General features: G+C 48.4%; 7 protein-coding genes across 7 annotated transcripts; 2 read left to right on the top strand and 5 right to left on the bottom strand.

Annotated features, from left to right (window-relative positions):
* Window positions 1-10: 10 nt before the first annotated feature.
* Window positions 11-2,125, top strand: BGW36DRAFT_134235 (mitochondrial integral membrane protein). The gene is made up of 2 exons (XM_046209380.1): window positions 11-268; window positions 321-2,125. The coding sequence occupies exons 1-2, from the start codon at window positions 116-118 to the stop codon at window positions 1,734-1,736; spliced, it is 1,569 nt and encodes a 522-aa protein (XP_046074384.1). The 5' UTR covers window positions 11-115; the 3' UTR covers window positions 1,737-2,125.
* BGW36DRAFT_134227 (putative endoplasmic reticulum and nuclear membrane proteinc Npl4) lies at window positions 1,983-4,556 on the bottom strand. The gene is made up of 5 exons (XM_046209379.1): window positions 4,296-4,556; window positions 4,080-4,210; window positions 2,550-4,029; window positions 2,384-2,495; window positions 1,983-2,237 (listed from the first exon to the last, which is right to left on the bottom strand). Exons 1-5 carry the CDS (start codon window positions 4,395-4,397, stop codon window positions 2,230-2,232), a joined length of 1,833 nt encoding a protein of 610 aa, XP_046074385.1. The 5' UTR covers window positions 4,398-4,556; the 3' UTR covers window positions 1,983-2,229.
* A 567-nt stretch (window positions 4,557-5,123) lies between these two features.
* Window positions 5,124-5,888, bottom strand: BGW36DRAFT_292783 (flavoprotein-like protein; the record flags this gene model as incomplete). The annotated part of the gene is made up of 4 exons (XM_046210932.1): window positions 5,124-5,228; window positions 5,281-5,674; window positions 5,724-5,809; window positions 5,865-5,888. 4 exons carry the CDS (start codon window positions 5,886-5,888, stop codon window positions 5,124-5,126), a joined length of 609 nt encoding a protein of 202 aa, XP_046074386.1.
* Window positions 5,889-8,385: 2,497 nt separating this feature from the next.
* Window positions 8,386-9,348, bottom strand: BGW36DRAFT_134310 (uncharacterized protein). Its single transcript, XM_046209381.1, has 2 exons — window positions 8,507-9,348; window positions 8,386-8,444 (listed from the first exon to the last, which is right to left on the bottom strand). Exons 1-2 carry the CDS (start codon window positions 9,199-9,201, stop codon window positions 8,417-8,419), a joined length of 723 nt encoding a protein of 240 aa, XP_046074387.1. The 5' UTR covers window positions 9,202-9,348; the 3' UTR covers window positions 8,386-8,416.
* A 2,525-nt stretch (window positions 9,349-11,873) lies between these two features.
* Window positions 11,874-13,398, top strand: BGW36DRAFT_374762 (glycoside hydrolase; the record flags this gene model as incomplete). The annotated part of the gene is made up of 3 exons (XM_046215699.1): window positions 11,874-11,984; window positions 12,041-12,275; window positions 12,337-13,398. The coding sequence occupies 3 exons, from the start codon at window positions 11,874-11,876 to the stop codon at window positions 13,005-13,007; spliced, it is 1,017 nt and encodes a 338-aa protein (XP_046074388.1). The 3' UTR covers window positions 13,008-13,398.
* Window positions 13,399-13,818: 420 nt separating this feature from the next.
* On the bottom strand, window positions 13,819-15,035 carry BGW36DRAFT_357336 (uncharacterized protein; the record flags this gene model as incomplete). Its single annotated transcript, XM_046213863.1, has 4 exons — window positions 13,819-14,163; window positions 14,227-14,351; window positions 14,402-14,820; window positions 14,881-15,035. 4 exons carry the CDS (start codon window positions 15,033-15,035, stop codon window positions 13,819-13,821), a joined length of 1,044 nt encoding a protein of 347 aa, XP_046074389.1.
* Window positions 15,036-18,237: 3,202 nt separating this feature from the next.
* Window positions 18,238-20,553, bottom strand: BGW36DRAFT_291743 (uncharacterized protein; the record flags this gene model as incomplete). Its single annotated transcript, XM_046210863.1, has 2 exons — window positions 18,238-18,385; window positions 18,440-20,553. The coding sequence occupies 2 exons, from the start codon at window positions 20,551-20,553 to the stop codon at window positions 18,238-18,240; spliced, it is 2,262 nt and encodes a 753-aa protein (XP_046074390.1).
* Window positions 20,554-21,749: the final 1,196 nt, after the last annotated feature.

Consider the following 21,749-nt stretch of genomic DNA (forward strand, 5'->3'; position numbering starts at 1 on the left):
TTTTTATCTTTTTTTGTGATTTACATCATAGTCTATATTGTATACTGTATATTTCATTTCATGTCCAAAACGATATCTTTTGCCATACTAACTAAGTTGTCTGGACTGGACCAAGATGGTGTCGTTCAAACCACAAAACGACGAGGCCGGACGAGCCGAAGAAGCAGAACACCATGGCGAGTCCTCCACACGACGAGAGCCTGATGAGAACACTCGTTTACTACCACATGGGTCCAGCGAAGGCTATCTGAGTCCGGATGACCCTGCTGTAAGTCTCCCTTCATCTGAAGAAGCTACCAACTAACCAATCCCAAAAAAAGGTATCACCATACAACCTTTGGTCCGTCCGCGCCCTTCGTTTCTTCTCCTCTCTCTTTCTCGCCATCAGCTTCGTTTGGTGGGTTCTTCTACTCATCTCAATCTTCGTCAGCCCCCCCGGCATGCACAACCGTGGTTCAGGGTTCACTGATTTCTCCTACACAACCTTGACCGTCGGCAACCTTATTATTAGCCTCCTCTTCTTCGCCGTCCCGTCTCGGCCAATGATCATCTGGAACGGCATCCTGGCGCTTCTATTACTCGTTGACGTGCTAATCATCGTCGCTGTGCCTCGTCTGCGCTTCGAAGAAGGTGGTGTTGGCATCGCATCTGTGGTGTGGGCTGCGCTCATCACCATCTATAACGTCGCGCAGATCTATTTCGTTGAGAAAGGGAAGGAGCAGGAAGAAGAGCGACTAACCGGCCGCGTGGAAACCCGCCGCACGCTGTTGGAATGGTTGGCGGTGTTGGCTGAAACGGTGGTTCTGGGCATCGTCGCGATTGTAGTCATTCTCCTCACTGCGACACTGATCCTGCGCGCCCGAGACGCCAGTATCGAAGCCCCCGGGAAGAAATACGCTGTGAACAATGCAAAATACGAGATTCATCTAGCATGTGTGGGGGACAGTGCTGAAAATGACAGGCAAAATCTATCAACAATCCTCGTCGAGGCGGGCGAGGGCCCATCTGAACACACTCTCCAGCCATTCATCCACAACGCCTACGCCAACGGTACTATCCATCGCTACTGCTACTGGGATCGTCCTGGCTTCGCATGGTCTGACAACGCCCCCTCCCCGCATTCAGCTGGCATGTCTGCCGATATCCTCTCCGAAGCGCTGGCTCTGGCCGGGGAGCAAGGCCCATGGATACTCGTTTCAGCGGGGGTGGGCAGCATCTACAGTCGGATCTTCGCCAGTCGCCACGTCCACGACGTCACTGGTTTATTATTAATCGATCCCACACACGAAGATCAGCTACAGAAGATCGCCAGCCCAGGCCGCGGCTTCAGGCTCTGGGGACGGGGTATTGTCTCCCCTCTGGGCTTGGACCGACTTGCCGGCGCCATTTTCAAGGGCCGCACTAGAGAAGATCGAGTCTACGGGCGAGTCTCCTACCAAGGCGGACGCTTCATCAAGGCCAAATTACAAGAAAACCTCGCTGCAGAGAGTATGACGGCAAGCGAGATCGCCAGTGCAAAGAATATCCAGACGCCTGAAACGCCACTTGTGATTGTGAGCTCGGGCGTGGAGGTTGGCCGAAGCGAGTCGTGGGCAAAACAGCAAGAGGCGCTGACCAAAATCACAGAGCATTTGGTTGCATGGGATATTGTCAAGGGCGCACCGCATGAGGTTTGGGAGACGCTGAAGGGGCGAGAGGCGGTGGAGAAAAGACTAGGTGAATTGGTTAGGCAATGATGAATACTGGTTTGGTGGTTGTTCATGTTTGGAGCAGATATGTGTTCTAGTCTCAAATTGTATAAGTTGTACTCGTAATGATAATATACCTGGATAATATTGTTTTAATATTGTTTCATCATGTCGGTTGATTTCAACGCAGAGTCCTATGCAACTCCGATTGACTTCTCGAGATTATAACAGGTCCATCTATTTGAGTTTCTCCATGATGTATAATAGCAACTACCAAATGAAATTTTTGACATCGAAAATTTTGTGGGATCGCCGGAAGGATGCAAATGCCACGTCCTAAAAGGATAAGATTATAGTCTGAATGAGTCAGTTTTGGATCAAACGCAGCCAGCACTAGGGAGTCGGGCCATCATGTATTCGGTTTATCAGGCTGTGTAGATTGTGTTCCTAGCATCCGGGGTACCGGGTATTCAAATTCAAGGGCTCGTAGAAGACGCAGGTTCTCTGATAGGGTGGTGTTCGTTCGAAGCGTTACTCTAGGCTAGTCCCCTTAAACCTCTTAGCAAGTCGTTCACTGTCTGATCTCGGAGACACGGATCTTGATTGCAGATGCCGGTGTTTCTGAGCAAAAGACGCAACAGGTGCAGGTACATCCCCGGCCATGGGTAGCCGGGGGCGCTTAGGGGGGCGCTCACCGCTCTCCTGGAGAATCGCAACCAGGGTGGCCCATCCACTGGTATTCACAAGCTGTACGCCATCCGCAGTATCGTGGGTTGTAGCCACACGGGCCAGAAGTTTCTCTTCGTCCTGGGTCGCAGTTGGTTATTAGCTGTGGAGTTCCCGTACATTCGAAATGCTTACCTCGTTAAAAGTCCCTAATGAGAGTAGGAAAGGGAGAAGGTGGAAATCTGAAACTGCGCGGATTGCTTTATTCGGGTCACCGTGGCTGATCAATTTCCTCGCAACTGCACGTAGTTCTTGGGGTTCCCCGATGACTTCTCTGTTTTCTATTGGGAACGTGCTGTCTGTAAAGATAGGCGACTCTTCTGTTGGGAAACCGTGAGTCAACGTGACCAGTAAGTACTCCACTGGGAAACTGGGTTTGGCGTTTTCCTGCACGTTGGCACCGTACTCGTTTATCCTGCGGTAAAAGACTTCAGGTATATATCGTAATTTGCTACCTGCGTCATCATCGTCCTCGGATTGCACAAGCATAACAGAAGGGTCAGCAGAAGGCTCAACGATATCTGCCCTAACCATCTCCATGGCCGAGTTGGAAGCTTGATAGGCACTGACTGCGATAGCTCCATCTTCATCGCCGCTCAATACGCAAGTGACAAAGTTGGAACCGAACGCGCCAGTCTCACTCCATTTTGTTGCTTTCGGGTGCCGTGTCTGGTGTCGAGATGCGAAGACAATTTCAAGTGAAGATAGCCAGTATGAGTCGACATGTCTCTTACATATGACGGAACCGTTTCCTTTGCCAGCGTCAAGCAAGTCAGTAAATATCACGCCAACCTTTTGTAGGCCACAAAGACGAGCAACTTCGTCAATTTCCTTTTCGTTCTCCCATTCATTCAGAGTAACCCCGTCAACTTCATCAACTTGCGGTGGCTCATATATGGCCTGTACAACAGCTTTGATGCCTAGTGGCACCTCCGTATACTCCTCGTATGTTCCATAAAGATAACCTAGGCGTTGAGCCCCAGATTTTCGCCAGAAATCAAGGAGTCCATTGATAAGACTTGGTGAAGAAAACTCGACATGGTCAACCATGCGAAATTCTTGAGGCTTCAGGGTAATCGCACTAGGCTGGCATTTAGTACAAATACCTTCGGGCCACGGCGGATGCCCAGAGGGACAATTTCGCCTGACGCGGTAATAGGGTTCGCTTAGAGGTGGCATGAAGGAGCTCTTGAGCTCTGGTTTGTTCTTTGACGAGTTGATTTTCCGGAGATATGAATGAAAGGACAGGTGTTTTATCTTTTTGTCGGCTAAATATTCGGGAGCATATGGTTCCAGAGGCATGCAATAGTCACACATGCCCTTGGGTCCATGTCTGCACATTTTAATATCTCGCGGTCTAGGTATTTTTCCATCTTTCTTGTCAAGAATGTCATCGAGTGGCGATTGTTCCACCACCTCCCAAGGGTTTTTGATGATAGTCGATGGCGACGATGGCTGAGGTGGAAGAGCGACGGTGGGTTGCTGAGGGACAGCAGCTCCGTTTAGACGTCGAGACTCGCTAGTAACATTTTGAGCGGTTGTTTGTTGTACATGGGATGTACCGTTTGATATCGCCGGTGTTTCCTCGTATCCAAGAAACAACTTGTCGCCATGTCTGTCACGGTTGTCAGAAGCCGCGTGCTGCACCCAAGCTTGAAGACCTACGATAATCCAACCCTTTCAATAGAAACACCATCTAAACTGTTCAACGACCTTTCTTGGCCGCCTACGCCGATAGGTTTGTTCGAAAGGATAATCGAGGTGGGATCGGTGGATGGAGGTAGTTGCTCGAGAATCTGAGATGTTATTAGCCAAGTTGTCGACTCCACAACAACCCGACAGCCCAGTAAACATGGCCACGAGCTTTCTTGTGTGATATACCTTGGATCTCAGCTCAGGAAACAATATGGATGGATTGACAGTCAAGCGAAACTGGCCATTTCGGCTCTCAAAGCGGAGTATTATCGGCCTGGGAGGGGCCATTATGGGGTGTTCGAAGACAGACAGTGAGCCGAGACACAGGTGGGTGGGTCAAAATAGAATCCAAGATAAAGCAAATCAGAGTATTGAAGCTTCGTCTCTATAAAACATTATAGCCTAATGGTAGGATGGAGTGTAATGGTGAGATGCCGTTCGAAGGTGAGAGCAGCGTTTTAGTGGAGGCTCCGCCGTCACTCGTCATAGTCGAGGAAGCACCGAGCTGGCTAGTCCTAACACGGTTAAGACAGGACTGGGGTATTTATCAGCTTTGGTGGATGTTTCCAGCAAAACACTACATTTGCTCCTAGTATTATTGATTGGTAAAACATGTTTTATTGCTTAAACATGAATAGCTCAATCCGACTCTTAGTTTCAGGATTGAAAATAACTATAACTCGTCTCTGTACGGACTATCGTTTGACACGACATTGAATTCCTCACAAGCACTTGGGCCCAAGTCTCAGCAGCTGATTTTGTTTTGTATTCATGACTTTTATAGATAAGTATGTATTTTTTGTTTTACAAACATTAACATCATAAGGAGTATTAGTTAGCGTGAAATATACGAAACGGGTATAGGGGCATTTAGATGAGGTTGCACTTTGCTGGCAAACCACACGGACCTTCCTTCTCTTTCTTGTTATCCTGTTGCGACGCAGCCGTTTCTTTCTTTGAGGATTCCTTGGAAGCCGAGGGAGCTTGCGACGGGTCGCCATTACTGCCATGCAGTCAGGCGAAGGAGACCTTGGAGACGCGCTCGTAGAAGGACTTGCCCTGGATCTCGGCGATTTCAAGTTCGAGAGCAGTGGGCTGGCGGCTGCCATCGGCACCGGCCTAAAACACAATGAGCATGCAAATCAAGATGCATTACTGAATATCCACTTACAAAAGTACCAGCACCCCATGGGCTGCCACCATGGACCTCGGAAAGGTTGGTAAGCTGGGCGAAAGTCTGCTTGTAGCCGAGAGGAACATAGGAAAAGCCATGGTGGGCCAAGGTACTCATGGAAGAAAGGGCAGTCGACTCCTGGCCACCACCAGGGCTGGCAGTGGAGATGAACAGACCGGCGTACTTGCCCCAGTAACCACCACTTGCCCAGATACCGCCGGTGCGGTCCCAGAAGGCCTTCCACTGAGCGGGGAAGTTGCCATAACGGGTGGGAATGCCAAAGAGAATGGCGTCGTACTCAAGAAGAGTCTCAGGGGTGGCAATTGGGTAGTCGCCTTTGGGAGGAGCGTGCATCTTGGTCAGGACCTCTTGAGGGAGGGTTTCGGCAATCCTTTTCGACTTGTCAGCGCCTGGAAGTAGCAAACAAGCGGAACGCATACTGATAGACATCAACCTTGCCGCCAGCAGCCTCAATGCCCTTCTTCTCAGCCTCGGCCAGCTTGGCGATATGGCCGTACATGGAGTACTGTGATCTAACATCAGCTGTGGTCATGATGTCAACGATCCAAGAGAGGACATACGAAAACGATAGCGATCTTGGCCATTGTGACGAAGTATGGCGATGGGGATGCAGATAGAGAGGATAGGAACAGAGACGTGAATGTGCAGACAAGGAGATTGCAATGCCTTGACAAGGGCAATGGAAGGGATATGGAGGCGTCTGCGAGTATTTAAGAGAAGAAGCGAAGAGCTGGCTGGAGCACCCCGCCTGCAAGCAAAGCAGCCTGCCATCTGATTGGTCGTTCCGCGTGCAGTCGTACGGCATCTCGGAGAGCTTCTGCACGTCCTGATTGGCCAGGAGCATCCCGAGAAGAGAAGCCAAGATGACCAAATCCTTACCAATCGATTAGTTAATGACTTCTTATGCCCGCTTACTCGTCTCTGAGTAACCACAGAGTATCCCAGTGCTCGGATATCCGGATATAGCTGCTATACATTAATCATCGAGCATGGACATGTCAAAGCGTTGAACTTGGATATTAATAATTATTAAGTGATTCGTTTCGGTATAGGTGCTCGACTAAGCTTCTGTGAAGCAAAATCAGATACAATAATCAGCCACATTAAATACGCCACAGCTCACGATCACAACTGCCGGTGATACGTTATCATTGTCTAGAGTCTACCTAACCTTCCATAGTCTATCGAGCGTCCATGGCGCTGGAAGGTTGCGGAGGAAGAGACGAGAGCTGGAAAACAGCGGTAGACCGTCATTATCTGCGGTAGCTGTTCGGCAAGTGAAGAACTGATATTCAGGATATTTTTGAGCCCGGGTGACCCCCCCAGTAGTTTTCGTCTTCGAAATTAAACATCCCATCATAGTGCATCGGCATGGGCTCGTTGGATTCGACGTGGTTAGTATTCTTATCTAGACGCTTCGAGTTGCGGACTTTCACAATAATTTCCTTGCTTCCACGTGTTAATCTTTCCTAACTCAGTCCCTTTCTCAATAAAAAAATGTAGTACACATGTACGATGATACTACATTGATGGTTAAGTTTCACCTTGAGCAGTAACGATCGACATCAATGGATGAGCGTCAAGAATCTGCTGCCACAAATATTGAAAATATACTTTATATTGTAGTATCAATTAATTCAATACATAAAAGTCTGATTATTTGAATTTGATATTGTATTGGGATGGATTTAGAGTGCTTCCTTTCTAATGCCCTTGCCAGCGTTACAGTAATAACTGCTGTTCGGTTTAATCGACAACAGTTCGCACGTTGAAACACGTTTTGAAGAGCAGATCTCGAGCTGGTAAAAACCAGATTGTTCACTATGGTACTGGAATTTACATCATTACTTGTACAGAATGTTGGCAAGAGCTAGTGTTCTAAGCAACTCTTGCGCAAGGGTACAGTCGTAGGAATACTTCAGCCAGCCAAGAAATGAAGCAAGGGGCAGCTGTCAACCAGAGAGGTGCAACATATGACTATGTTCTTCTTCGACAAGCCTCCACGATTTTTACATATGATAGTGAAGCCGAATAACGCCGCTGTAGGCATTTAGGGCTACTCTCCCAATGTCGCGCTAAATTGAGGTGCAAGAACACGCAGTGCGCCGTGAGTCTAGCTCATTGTAGGCACTGTACTTGGTATATACGGATTCACTTAATCGCTACATTCCTCGGGCATGACACAGGCCTGCAGATCCCCTTTGGCATGCGGCTTTTCTCGGGCCAGAACTGTACCCAATTTAGACTACCACCTTCATATCTCGTAAATATTAGGCAGTGGAACTCAGGAATTATCGTAAATGCATTCCATAGAAGCCCTGCCAAGTAAATATATCCACTAAGCTTCACACATCTCTAGATAACCAATCTGATAGCTTTCCTGTCCTACGATCGGCATGTGGCTTGAATAAGGAATCATAATCTTTAAAAGTGACATAGCTTTCTGTTACCCGCTCGGAAATCTAATTCGTACAGCTGCAATAGCGGCAACTTTCCTCCATTATTGAAAGATTCTTCGCTCTCTTTGCCACAGTCTCCCCGGCTATTCTTATATGGAAAGGGGCATATTTGCTAGTGTGATTTGATATCTGAAAGTCCATGATAGTGAGACAAAATGCATGCATATTCGCCTGAAATGGGTTAAATTATGTTGTATATTATATCGCCTAAATCACAGTTATATGTTGTATTTCTAAACTACCAAATATTGTTATAAATATACATGTAGCAGAAGCGCTCGTATAAAACATCTGAATAAAGATGGTCAACAAGAGACATGGAGAAAGGTTCAATATTTATTCAATTTATTCACAAGGGACAAGATTGAGAGCAATGAACATTGAAGTGTTAGCTATTTTTCAATGTTAGCTAATAAAAACATATCCAGTGATTCAATGTTGTATATTTTCATTATCGTTACTATACACCAGGGAATGGAATGCAATACTAGTGGTAAGAGTACAAATAGAAGTCGTACATGATTTCAAGTTCCGTCCAAAACTATTTAATAAACGAACTAGAACCGAAATTCATGGCTACTCAAAGCCGTAAATCGTCTATTGTTCAAACTCAACCGGGTATACTAAACGCTCCATAAAATGCAAAACGTAATCTAGAGTCCACCAATATATTTCACATCCCTCGGCCCCTCCCTCTGCCTCTATAGCGCATAAAGCCTCCTCTGCCGCGCTCATTTCTCCACTCTCGTTGTCTTTCTTCCTCCTTCTCTTGCTCTTCGCGAATCAGAATGCGTTCCCGCTCGAGATCCTCCTCTGTTTTTTCAACACGGATCTGAGGCCGCGGGAGATTTTCCGGCCAGCGAGGATGTGCGCCATGTTCACAGGCCTTACCATCAGGACAGAAGCCGACTAGATAATACGGACAGAGGCGTTGACGAACATGGCGCTTGGCGCAGATGGGTCCTAGAGGGCAGAAACCCCTATCGTAGTGTTCACATCGCGGCAGTCGGGCCGTTTCGCGGACGTGGTGATACAGACAGTCTTCGCCGTTGGGGCAATATCCGGAGCGGGAGAAGGACTGGCACTCGGGCATGCGCCTGAGGTTGTACTCGTGGAGATACTCGCATTTAAAGCCCTTCTTGCATAGACCCTTGAGGAAATGCTTGCAGACTAGGGAGCCGTGTGTGACAGAGGGCGCGAGACCGGACGCGTTTGTCGTCGAGGTTGTAACTCGTGACGGTGTGGGGTGTCTGTCGGGGCAGGTTGGGCCAAGGGGGCAATGGCCTTCTTTGAATGCTTTGCATACTGGCACATCGGTGGCAAGGCCAAATCCGAATGTTCGTCGGAGGAATGGAGTGAAGGAAAAGTCAAAGTTGGGCGGATGCGTAGAATCGGCGGTTGTCAGTTGGTCGACTGCAGACTGGACGTCAGCCGCCATAGCTGGTATTGCAGGGCTGTGGTTGCAGTTATTGAGCTAGTCAGGATCTATTTCTGAGTGACTTGATTTCGAAATAGCGCACAAGACGTTGTTGGAGTGGGAGAGAATGATATCAAGCTATGATCACAAAATCGCTCAGCAAGCTGGCGCGATGTGAAGCTCTGAGCTGATGCCAAGACGGCGGAAGAAAGCCGTGGAAGGTCACGTGACGCATGCTTCTGTGCGATCTATAGATTGATATGATTACTAACGTCGTATTTTCTAACAAATATGATGTATGATGTATGATCCCGGTTTATATTGAAATTGCCTTGCTAATACTGGGGGACACGTCGGAACTTGGTATATGCAGCATGCAAGCTAGCAGGGACCTGATGTGACGACAACATGCGATGAGACCGGGAGACTTCGGGGAAATTGACATATTAATAGCAATGTATCCTTTCGACAAGTCGCTTAGGATGCAGCTACAACTGTATGCATGATTCTTTAACATCGCTGCTCGTTGTTGGCGGCCACTGTATTTACACCAGACATACCCAGACGCTTGGCAGCCCTTTTCAGGGGTCAACTGACCATTCGCATGCGGCCGCCAATCGCGGTTTCACGCAAAATGCGGGGTGCATGGATAATTTGGATATGTCGGACACGTAGCGATGTAGCGACGGCTACGTAACTAATTTCAATCGACATTCTGACGATACGGCCTGAGTAAGATTTGGCGGGATCGTAGACATGCATCTCAGTCATGGATGGTTGCCGGAGGCCAGTTACGACATTCTGCCTCAGCACACTGACTGATGAGATTTCCGGAATCCATCGTGGAAGCCCCAGAATCTTACCTTGTCTATATATTGAAAAATCGAAAGAATATGTTATTCAATTCAATGACAGCATCGGATCGTGGCGGCCCGCCCACGCAGCCCCATCAGGGCCCGGGCAGAAAAGCTTCTCCGTGGCCAGTCCTGACTCTGCTAGCTACTGTTCACTAAGGGCTGCTAATGACTGCTAATGCAGGTCATGGCCATCCCCGCCAAAACCAGCTCACCGTGAGACTACGCCCTGCAGGCGTTGAAAAATTTTCATTGAAAATTTTTTCCGTAGGGCATTGCACGTCTCAATCTGTTCTCGGCCGTTCTGTTGAGTCCCTCTTACCGCCGACAAACAATTTGTTACCCAGTATGGTCCGCCATATGACAGCCGTTGAACGACGAGAGGACTGAGCCAGAGCGTGACGTTCATTTCTGTCAACAATTAGTGGGGATCGCCTTCCTAGCGAGGCGGGAGTGGGCAGCCCCTCCCATTCAATTCGCCATGTAGTATGGCCATATATTTATAAAACGGCACAGTCATAGCCTCACAGGTCTAAATAATCGATCTCGTGACCCTGTCTGGTTTCTGCCTAGTCGCTCGGAGGCCTCTCGTGAGTTTCATATAATTGGCGAGGAAGGAACGGCAAGACGTCAGGACGCCTCCTCTCTGACGACCAACGCAATCGGTTCAAGCTAGATCAGGCAATGTGTGGTGACAGTAAATACCGCGTACTATAATTGTCAACCGAGTGCAGAAGATCCTGCCTGACCAGGCAGGCGAAACACGAACAAGAATGAATAATCATACGTGCACTTCGGCTCGACAAGCTGAACTGGGATCGGCATATCTTTTTTGGGTAATTTGCGGAGAAAATGGGGGTGCCGTAGTTGTGCACGCTTACAGCGCTCGTACATGTGCTAGCACTGCGAGGCTTAGTTGCATCGCCCATCATAGCCTATAAGCCTATAGGCATGGGCCCGTGGGATGGTTCTCGATTCAAGTCGTTCTAGGCTCTAGCCCGCCCCATCGTACTGTTGATTTTTTTTCTTCTTTTCCTCTGTCCTGTATCCAGTATGCCGTAATGAGTTCTTGTCCGCCAGGGGAGTTAACAAAAGGAAAAAGACTGACTGGCTGGCGAGCAACCCCGAGCTTCTGGTGGCCAGGAACGAAAAGAGGAGCGACGTGTAACTTGAAAGAGGTCACGCTAGGACTTTCCATTTTCAACAGCAGCCTAGCCTAGCCTTACAGAATCTTCTCCCTTGTATTTGGATGTTCTTCTTCTTCTCGACAATCACCAAAGGGAATAAGAACGGCAGACGTGCAAGCAGCAACAGAATAGGCCAACGCGACTTCCTTTGCGGCCTCCCAGTAACTCCTTCCTCTCTCTCTCGCCTGGCGCCTTCCTCCCTGCACGGCTCTCCCCCCGCACCTACCACGGGAGATCGATGGTGGAGGTGCGACTGCTGACTGGCGACTGATGGTTGCTGCTGTTGATTGAGGAACCCTCCTCCGTAGTCAAGATCTATCTTCTTCACTGCTCTTGCCATTACCATTGCCATCACTATCACCATCACCCTTCCACTTTCCACGGCTAGACTCCCATGCGACTGATATAACGAAGGGCACATCCAAGCGTGGGCTTCAGGCCTCCTAGATGTATTCATTCATGACCCCGTCCTTCTCAGGTCCAGATGTATGGCCAACTCCTCCACTGCTAGGCGGCGGGCCGACTCTGACGCCATCTGCCTTTGCGCCCACGCCATTAGAGATCCCCATCTTCGCAAACGCCGCTTACTACCCTAATTGGAGGATCTATAAGAAACAGCCTCCGTCGTCGTTGCGGCTGGGTTTCGTCTCGCATGTGTTCTATGCCTTTGCTTGGTATTCTCCCTACGCAATATGATGATACATGTAGTGGCTCGTCGCTAACATCACCTATGAATAGGGTCAAGGAAGACGGCGAGGTATATGTACGATCGATATCCTTTCGTCTTGCAGATCCCTGCTGATATTAATACTCATCTAGCTCAGCGATGAATGGGCCGACTCCCAAATGCCCGTTGACGGAACCGAGGGCTGTCTGCGTGCCTTTACCCAGCTGAAGCGCCAGTATCCGCAGATGAAAGTCATCTTATCTGTAGGAGGCGGTGGGAAAGGAAGCGAGAACTTTGCCAAGGTGGCACGGAGTCCACCGGCCGTTGAAATCTTCATTCGCAGCGCGAGGGCATTAGTCGATCAATTTGAGTTGGATGGAATCGATGGTATGCTTGTTGGCCTTCGCCCGCATGGAAAGTGAATCAAAGTCTCACACTAGATCTCTAGTCGACTGGGAGCACCCTTCCGATACTCAGCAGGGCCTAGATTATATCTACTTGCTGGCTCAGCTCAGAACAGTACTGCCAGCACCACAGTACGTCTTGACAAGCGCACTGCCCGCCGGCGAATGGGCGTTGAAACACATCAACCTGGCTGTTGCCCAGCAATACGTGGATGTATTTATGGTCATGTGCTATGACTTTTCCGGGCCGTGGGTTGATCGAACCGGTCACCAAGCACAGCTTTACACGCCAACCAAACCGCACAATGATGCCGCGTCTACCTCCTGCCAGTCAGCAGTGCTGTACTTTATGAGCCAAGGTGTGCATGCCAAAAAGCTCCTCCTCGGTGTTCCAGCATACGGCCGGTCATTCGTCGGTGCCGAACACGTTGATCAGCCGTACTCAGCTTCTGGTGGTGAGGACGGGGTATTCGACTACAGCGAGCTGCCTCGACCGGGTGCCAAGGAGGTTGTCGATGACACGGTAGGTGCAGCATACTGCGTCAGTTCTGATGACGGGTTTGTGTCTTATGACAATACGCGAACGGTTGAGCAAAAGGCCAAATTTGTTACCAGTCTAGGACTAGGCGGTCTTTTCTACTGGCATATTGCAGGCGACAAGCGAGGGGCCGATAGTCTACTCGAAACAGGATACAACACACTGCACGAGCTATAAGCACGTGAATGACTTACGAATACCCTCTCCCTACTTTACTGATCATGGAAGGATTCTACATTCCTAGTATTATTACTACTTGATTGTTGTGTGTTTTGCATTCGACAAGCATCGGAACCGGCAGGTGGTTTTTTTTTTCTTCCCATTCTCTGCGTTTCATTCTATATCATGATGGGAACTGCGAGCTTGTTGATACTGCCCTATGGCGGATGGCTTAAGGGTATAATTCTGGTAGGATTCGTCAATTGGTGCAACCCAAAAAAAAGGAAAATTTGGGGGTTTAAATAAAAAGCATGGGCGGTTGTCTGATTGATTTTGAAGTCCGTTTTAACTGCGGCTGTTTATTTTTATTCGGTACCATACAGTAAATATATACCATTGAAACATTACATTGGACCGGTCATACATACCATTCTTCTCCATCGAGTACATACATAATATATGATATGACATTGATCATGTTTTTGTTGAAAAAAAACCATCAAACTATCAATCAACACATCTCGTAATAGAACTAGAAGATCATTGATATACAATAGAGAACTGCAAACCAACCAATCAAATCAGACAAAAACAAAAATATAAGATTTATAGCACGGGTATCATAGTATATAGATAGATATACCCTTCCGGATATACCAATATCAAATATATGCATAGATGATTCCAACCCAACCGGTCAAGAAACTACGTAGCCAATATCAATCCAGAATATCGAAATGACCACGGGTGCATCTGACCCTTCTCAGGATATTGATCGAAATCCAAAAGAAATTCGCCTTTGTTGTGGGAATTCGGAGAAAAGCAAAATTTAGGAGGAACCAGAAGATGCCAAAGCACTTGCGACTGCGGACAATCCCGAATCATCTAACACCTGGGTCACGTTCAAAGTCGTCGACATGGTGTTGCTCTTGAGGGCTTCGGAGTAGTAAGTGATTTCTTGGCCGTTATACTCGCTGTGGTTGCCGATGATGTCAAGGGGAATGACGCCAGAGGGGTACTTGGCTTTGGAGCCAAGGACCAGGTCAATGACCTGGACCTGGTCGATTATGGATTTGACATGGTAGGTGTTACTACCAGGAACGAGGACGAGGTCGTTGATGTACGAGGTACCGATTTGTGCGCCGTTGACGAAAATTGGTAGTGTCACGTTGCCCTGAGGAATGTATGTTAAATATATAGGAAGGCAGAAAGGGACGGGGAATGTAATGTTTCTTACCATTGCAACGGAGACAACACCAGGGTTAGGAATGTTGGCAGTGCCGTTCATGTTGGTACCATCGGCAGATGCGGTGAGAGAGATTCTGACGTCGGAAAGACTGAAGCCCTTCAGTCCGTTGAGACCTACAGCACAGATTTAGTGACGAACCAAAATCAATGAAAACAGAACATACCTTTCATGGGAACGGTCTTGTTGAATGTTACCTGGCTAGTCGGTAGAACCATTTCCTTCAATTCCGGCTTTCCGTAAATGTTCAAGTAAAAAGTTTCTGATGTCAAAACAGCCTTGGTAAACTCGGTGGTCGCATCTAGGTTGTATAGCTGCAGCGTAGTGTCGACATTGATGATCGCGCCATCCTCGGCCTGGATCTGAGGGACCATGACATAGGCAACTGGCGCAGCAGCACCTGCCAAGCCAAGCGACGCATTAAAGGCGAAGATCTTTGGGTGGTAAATGGCCTTGTTGCCCAAGACCTGGGTCTGGTTGACATGGATGGTGTTCGGGGCTGGGTCGGAGAAGACCAGCTGAGTGACGTTCAAAGTGGAATCGTTCACATCGTTCTGGGCAATCCTAGGGTAGCCAACGTAGACGCTATTTTTTTTGTTAGCACCGGGATATCTTCATATATTCAATTGATATAGAGGCACTTACAGGGGAAGAACGACGACCAAGACGCAGATAATCAAGATGATAACGTGAACCCACCACCATTTCTTGAAATGCGCACCAACACGAGACAGGAAGCTCGGTTTCGCAGTGCCATTCACATACCCTTGATGCACCACATCAGGCTTTGTGTCTGACATTGTAACCGGATGAGAGAAAATTGCTACTGCGGCGGGTTGAGTGGGTGGAACGGGGGAAGAAGTGAAGAAAAAAAGAAAAAGTAGTAGTGGCGGCAGGGTTCCACCAGTTAAGGAGAATAATGATGGATGGCAGAGACACGAAATGAAGAATGAGCACGAACGAGAGGATCAGTCGAAGCCAGTGCTATTAATTACTATAAGAAACCGAGGCGAAGAGAAGAGGCAATTAAAAGGAAAAAAGGGCGTATTCGATCCGGGGATGCGGGGAGGGAAGTAACGGACAAGGGAGGAATAGCAGGAAGGAAGCACCTGCCAGCTGATTCGATCCTGCCGCTGGGGAAGGAAGGATGTCGAGGGACTCGAAAAAAACCTCGGGATTTTCTTTCTCTCTACGACGACACTAATAATCGCTACTGCTCCTGCGCTCGGGTTGGCTGGGGATGGGGCATTATCACATGGACGACGACTACAGTACCAGTCTGATTAACGCGTTTAGCCTAGCAAGGGTGTCCAGACCGCGGTTGATGGTTATCTCTATCTCCATCCTGAACCCACCAGACTGGGGCAGTGGCTGTACGGCTGGCGCTCGTTCTATGATAAATCGGTTCCTTATTCTAAAGATATGATCTGCTGCATCCTCACAACTAGCCCGGAAGCCAATGACCAGGAGAAAATTTTTAACAGTGGAGGACCACCCAGGCGTGGGCGCTGCACAGGAATCTGCATGATCGTAGTGCAGGCCGCAAGGCCCACTTCGCCTGGTACTGTTGCACTACTGCGTGTCTGACAGCATTAAGAAGGTTAGTTGAGCTGACAGTTGCTGACTTGATTGGTGCTGAGTGCTGATTAGGCTTGCCTCTAGAATTCCTTTGCCTTTCCAAGTTGATTGCGATATTGGTACGAGGAAGGGGCGCAACACTGCAACCCCAGGAAAGAGTACGTATTGTCTTTGACGAGAATCTCTTTAACAGGCTGTATTCCCATTCGTTTACATGGCTGCAGAAAACTGGATCCAGTCAACATGTGTACAAATGCAAGTTTCCGAAAACGTCAAGACCCAACAGCGCTGCTTGCTTGGAGATTGGTTAGGGCACCACGAACCGACTCATCCGCCGAGGATGTTTGGCACGAGACGTCGAGACTCCAAGACTCTAATTAATAATACGAACATTATTGGACCGCAAGCTGGTGGTGGCGAGTGCAAGCGATAGGAAATTCGGAATAGGCAAGGGCCGATGGTCGCGCAACGGGGCGATATACCAAACAAGTTAAACGCGACTCGGAGGGGACCTTAATCCCCGCAGCATCTCCAGATTCTCTCCAATCTGGGCAACCCCAAGCCCAGTGATTGGCCTCACACTCGGCGCCAAGCGGCCGGCCAGCCTACCAGAACCAACGAGGGACTTCATCTCCGAACGGCCCAAAACCCAACCCTCTTAACATTGTCTTCGCCGTGTACTTGGTCCAGTGTGGAGTGGAAATTATTCTGAGACTGGTGCGTATCTAGTCCAACTTCGCGACAACACTACTCCTGCGGGTTGCCAGCCACACCCCAATTTCTAACACTACGAGTCTCGCCAAGCATGTGGACCGAGGATGTCCTCCCTTTCACGCGGAAATCCGACTCACTGTGCCCGTGATCGGGGTCGGGTTGGCATGCCCGTCTCGGTATTCAACCCTAATTGACTAATACAGACATGAGTTTCAATTGGTATATCTACAAGATATCAGGTTCCAAACATTCCTCAATTCGCATCTGAAAATTGATATTATTTGCATACCCCTTGAAACCTGGCCAAGTCGGTCTTGTCTACTTCTTGATTTCTTCCCTGTGACCAGACACGTGTTACTAACCATCGCCTCTGCTGGCGTATCCTCGCCGCGCCGTCCCGACGAGGCTCGAGGGTAATTAGAGGGTGGGCTCGGAGCATCGTCAGGCGTGAAATAATCAAAGCACACCAGGAGCAGAAACGTAGAACCGATATCGCACAACATTGATCAATAATAGGTGTATTCATTATGCCAGGATGTCTATCTCTCGGTCATGCCTCAACCCGTCCATAAAGGTCATCTTTGTATGAGCAATAGCGATTTCCGATATTTCCCCGAATTTAAACATGAAATTTCCGCCTCTTCTGTAATGTCTATATATTGACTCTGATACGCAGATCACGCTTAGTCTAATCTAATTAATTGCGTAGTCTTGAGTGCAATAGAGCGATTTCAGCTGATCGTCGTTCTGTTGGAGAAAGATATAGCATCCATTTCATCCATTTCTGACTAATACGTATGTACCTTACATCAGTTGATGTAGTTTAGAATTGGACATATATTTACACACTTTAAGTGAGATCTCATACAACGTATTGGTTTCGAAACCAATAGCTAATATTGATATTCCTGTTCAATATGTATGTATCCAAGGCCAAAAAGTGACAAATGATACACTGTATCTATTAACCTCGCACTAACGTAAACACATAACACAAAATCCGACAAAGGGCAAAAATGTAGAAGTGAAAGTTTGTATTCAATATCAAGGTTCAACCTATACCAATGTGGTAGATGGACTAGATAAAGGGAAAGAAATAAAGAAAGAAAGAATAAGATTATGGTGGAATGCTGATAATAGCTAATAAAGAGCAGAGTATAGCAGAGCATCATTCGTAGAAGCAAACACACAAGACATATGATAAAATAAAAGATAGCTGGGTTATAGAACATTGAAATTAAGGGAGTATTAACGATAGTTAGAAAATAGATAGATGGTTAATCGAGGCTCGCCCCAAGCAAACACCAGTCAGTCGCAGGGACTGTTGAAATCGAGATGGTATGATAATTAGGGTATCAATAGAAGAGAATTATATGCTGAACGTCAGCATGCAAATGGAAAGCTGAAGTAATAAGTTGCCAGAAAGGTCAATTGGCGGCTTGCACAATGGTACAAGGGAAGAAATGCTCGCTGCAAGAGCAATGCTGCCAGGCGAGTAGAAATTTTGAGCATGTATTTCAAGTATTGGAGCTGAAATGGAAATGCGCAAATGGTAATATGCAAGACGTAGTCGAATCAGAATGCAAAAGCCCAATTATATACGATGAACAAAGTTAGGGAAGAAATAAATAGCCCCTTAAGTGATGTATGTGCATGCCGTGAAGTTTATGTTTATGTGTATGCAATATCGTGTCGATTTTGAGCAACTGTCTAAACAGTCGATTTTTTTCGTCCAAAGATGCTGCGAGTTCGAGATTTGCTGCGTGGATTCTTCTCAGACATGCCTGACTGGCGACTACGCGAGTGCCGCGATTGTCGCGAATCGTCATCGTCGGCCATGTACTTATCCTTGTAGATCCTGGGAAAAGTTAGTATGTCGAGTATCAAGTAAATAAGAAGACAAAGTACTCACCAACTATTACCAACCATGCTCATACCCTTAGCCTCCGCCTTTCGATAGTATCGTGCAGCTTTCATCAAATCCTTTTTGCAGCCAACACCCTGAGCATAGCAGAAGCCCGCTTCAGCCAGAGCATCCGCATCACCCCACCGTGCAGCAATTTCAAAACATCGCAAAGCCAAAGCTTTGTCCTGTTCAATACCCCAACCATTCAGATGACTGACACCGAGCTCATATATTCCCAAGGCGAATTGTGCTCGGCGTGCTTTGCGCGCGGCTACATCTTTACCACCAACAGATTTATCATCGTCGTCGTCATCTGCCATTTCGAGGCCAGCCGAATCAACGGCTTTTCGGAGCCACTGTACTCCTTCTCGCTGATTTGGTCGCATGCCCCAGCCATGTCGGCAAGCTAATGCATAAAGCAACATGCCCGTTGGATGATTTTGCTTGGCGGCTATACGCAAATGGTATGTTGACTCTTGCAGAGCACCCTGCTCATGGCACTCGATACCCTTTTCAACGTGCTCCTCTACCGACAGGTTGTTTACGGCAGATGCTGTGGTAGCGGTGGTCTTAGCAGTGACGGGTCTGATAGTGCTAGCTGAATCGGCAGAGGACGACTTGGAATCATCTAGATGCTCGCTCATGGAACGATGAAGAGTGTGAAGCGGTTCCTGTGAAGATTTGAGACCTCTGGGGATCTCATGGGATTGGCGTGTAACAGGAGTCTCCGGGACAGTATCCAAGGGATCCACAAGCGTAGGGATGGGCTCTCCACCTAGGATCTTGAGGTTTTGATCCTCGGTTCGTGGCTGTTGGACGGGTGCTTCCATGGGTGCTTCCTTCGGTGCTGCCTCCGGCGATGGGGTACGATCGCGTGCATTGCGATTAGGTGGGCTCTCGAAAAGAGGCTCTTTCCATTCAAAGTGCGGGGTTTGTAACCCGGCGAAGACGAGCGAGTTTCTCGAAACCATGCGCCCGCGGGGCAAAGAATATTTGGTGTACACATAGGATGACACGGCAGACGACGGCATCTCCTCGTCTAACGGTGTCATAGGTTCCCCTTCTAGAACAATCGGCGCTGGTTTGTTGTCTCTTTGGATTCCCGTTCTGACAGATCCATCTGAAGCCAGCATGACAGTCGAAAGTATAGTGGATTGGTTGGATGTCGGTGCTTCGGATGGTATTACAGGGGAAGGGGCCGACAAACTGGTGCTTGATCGGCTCAGTGGCCGGGAAAAGTTGAAAGATGGACGCGGTAGGTAATTCGAGGCTTCTGAGCTGACCGAAGGAGATCTTGGGTGTGATCGAACAAACGGGGACATGGGAGAATGAGGCATGGAGATACCACTGCCGGAGGATAGTTGGCGCGACTTGGAGAATGTTGAGCCTGCATTCGAACTTGTGTAGTCGTCATCAGAACTCTCTGGTTGCATATATTTAGGATTGTAGAGAGAGTGCGGCATCGGAGACACTGGTGGTGCTAAGGTGGTCGAGATTTGAGGTTGATTCGAGTCTGAGGAGGACCCACGAGAGATCGATGATGAATCCTGGGAATTGGAGTGAGGAGTAGGTAGATTACTTGCTGAATCCGAGCCATCTCGGTGCAAGGCCGCATCTTCTTCAGGTGTCTCGACCCGCGGTCCCTCAAAGTACTGGCTGGATGCGTCCTTTTCGTAGTCTTCGATCCTCGGCACGGGAGTATGACTAGGGTCATCGAAACTGCCATCGCCATGCAGAATCGACAAGCCGCTGATGCGCGGATGCTGTGATTGAGGTCTGAATTTCGGATCTTCTATAGCTCGCCTAGCTATCAAGTCGGGGCTGCGTGTGACATGCGACCGTTGAGAGTGGTCCGAAGTGGGTGAGCGAAAGTAGCCCGGCCGCGGCTGCGATAAAGATCTGGCGACGCTTTGAGGAGGCAATCGGCTCATCCGCCGATCTCTTCTCATCGACTCATCCAGCTGCCTCGCCAACATGCGACCTTGAGCTGCGAATGCGTCGAGCGGAGAGAGGGCGGGTGGTATTTCACCGTCGAAGTGTTCGATGCGAGGGGAGGGACTCCCTCGCGCAGAGCGAGAGCCATCGCCATGTAGTTCGAGGAAATCTGGCCGCGAGCCCATAATAGCGAATTTACAGGCGGCGGAGCGAGTGAACTAGGCGAGTCGTTGAGCCTCCTATCCAAACGGAAATTTGGCGAGGTGGCAAGACAGCGACCCGCGCAACAATGAGCAGTCGGATGGCAGTGTTGACGGTCGACAAAGCGCTTTGTTATCCCAGCTGCAGTGACTTTCCACAGTCGTCACCATTGGTGCACGAAGCGCAGTTGAAACTAGAAGGCGTGACGAGGCGCAGTTTATTTTGGGAGGGCCGAGAATTCGAGGGTGAGACAGACAAGTAATGGTCGGGGGCAAAAAACGTGGCGAGGTGGGCGGATTGATTAAGGAGTGACGGCCCAGGGGGGGTGCGGTGCAAATGCGAATGCAAATGCGAGTGCGAGTGCGGGTGTGCGATCGAGCGGCTCTCAAAGCAGCATATCAGGCTAATTTGTTGAGGGGAAGGAGAGAATGAAGTTGGATGGATTGGTTTGCCAGATGGAGGATTGGAGATAGGGAGAGACTGTAGACAGCGGCAGTGGCAGCGGCAGCGGCAGCGGCAGACCTGGGGGGACCACGGCCCATAATAACCGTGATAGTAGCCAATAGTTCGTCAGGTTAATTACTGTTTGTTGCTACTCAACTCCATTAATGGCAGGAAATAATATTACCGTATTACAGAATTGAAGAATTCACATATTATCCTGCTCGTGGTTATTATTATTATACTGACTATGGCTATTGCTGTGGATTGTTACGAGAATGGCATTCTGAATAATTCCTGCTAATCATTACAAATAGTATTCTATTAACTAATTAGTTATTGGTAATTGATCCTACGAACGATCTTATGGTTCCGTCACCAACTAATTGACCAAGTCTGTCCGCAATACTAATAATATGTCTTGTAACTTATAAGACAGCAGTAGTGACAGGAGTCAGGGGTAAAACCTTGGCGCTCGCCACAACGGAGTACATGCATGGCATTAATACGAGAGCCACTCTGTTACGTCAGTTTGTCTGTCACTTCGACTGGTTCATGAAGAAGAGACCACTCGCACAGAAGCTGAAGCAAGACAGGAGCGAGCCGTGCACGGAGAGAGACGAGCGAACAGAGGAATCTGAAACCAGGCTCATCTCGGGCTGGATGGCGTAATTTGTTGGGCGGGGCAGAGTCTGCAGCAAGAGTCCATTATCCATCAAGATCGACATATGCCAAATTG

The sequence above is a fragment of the Talaromyces proteolyticus genome (assembly GCF_021365285.1).
Source record: "Talaromyces proteolyticus strain PMI_201 chromosome Unknown BGW36scaffold_4, whole genome shotgun sequence".
Taxonomy (NCBI): domain Eukaryota; kingdom Fungi; phylum Ascomycota; class Eurotiomycetes; order Eurotiales; family Trichocomaceae; genus Talaromyces; species Talaromyces proteolyticus.

What these genes read in the sequence shown, in the direction of transcription:
- BGW36DRAFT_134235 (XM_046209380.1), top strand. Translation starts at nt 116, where the DNA reads ATGGTGTCGTTCAAACCACAAAACGACGAGGCCGGACGAGCCGAAGAA. An exon ending in TGAGTCCGGATGACCCTGCT is followed by an intron (nt 269 to 320) that starts GTAAGTCTCCCT and finishes TCCCAAAAAAAG; the next exon opens with GTATCACCATACAACCTTTG.
- BGW36DRAFT_134227 (XM_046209379.1), bottom strand. Translation starts at nt 4,397, where the DNA reads ATGGCCCCTCCCAGGCCGATAATACTCCGCTTTGAGAGCCGAAATGGC. An exon ending in TTCCTGAGCTGAGATCCAAG is followed by an intron (nt 4,211 to 4,295) that starts GTATATCACACA and finishes ATAACATCTCAG; the next exon opens with ATTCTCGAGCAACTACCTCC. An exon ending in ATTGAAAGGGTTGGATTATC is followed by an intron (nt 4,030 to 4,079) that starts GTAGGTCTTCAA and finishes CAACCGTGACAG; the next exon opens with ACATGGCGACAAGTTGTTTC.
- BGW36DRAFT_134310 (XM_046209381.1), bottom strand. Translation starts at nt 9,201, where the DNA reads ATGGCGGCTGACGTCCAGTCTGCAGTCGACCAACTGACAACCGCCGAT. An exon ending in GAGGAAGAAAGACAACGAGA is followed by an intron (nt 8,445 to 8,506) that starts GTGGAGAAATGA and finishes GGAGGGGCCGAG; the next exon opens with GGATGTGAAATATATTGGTG.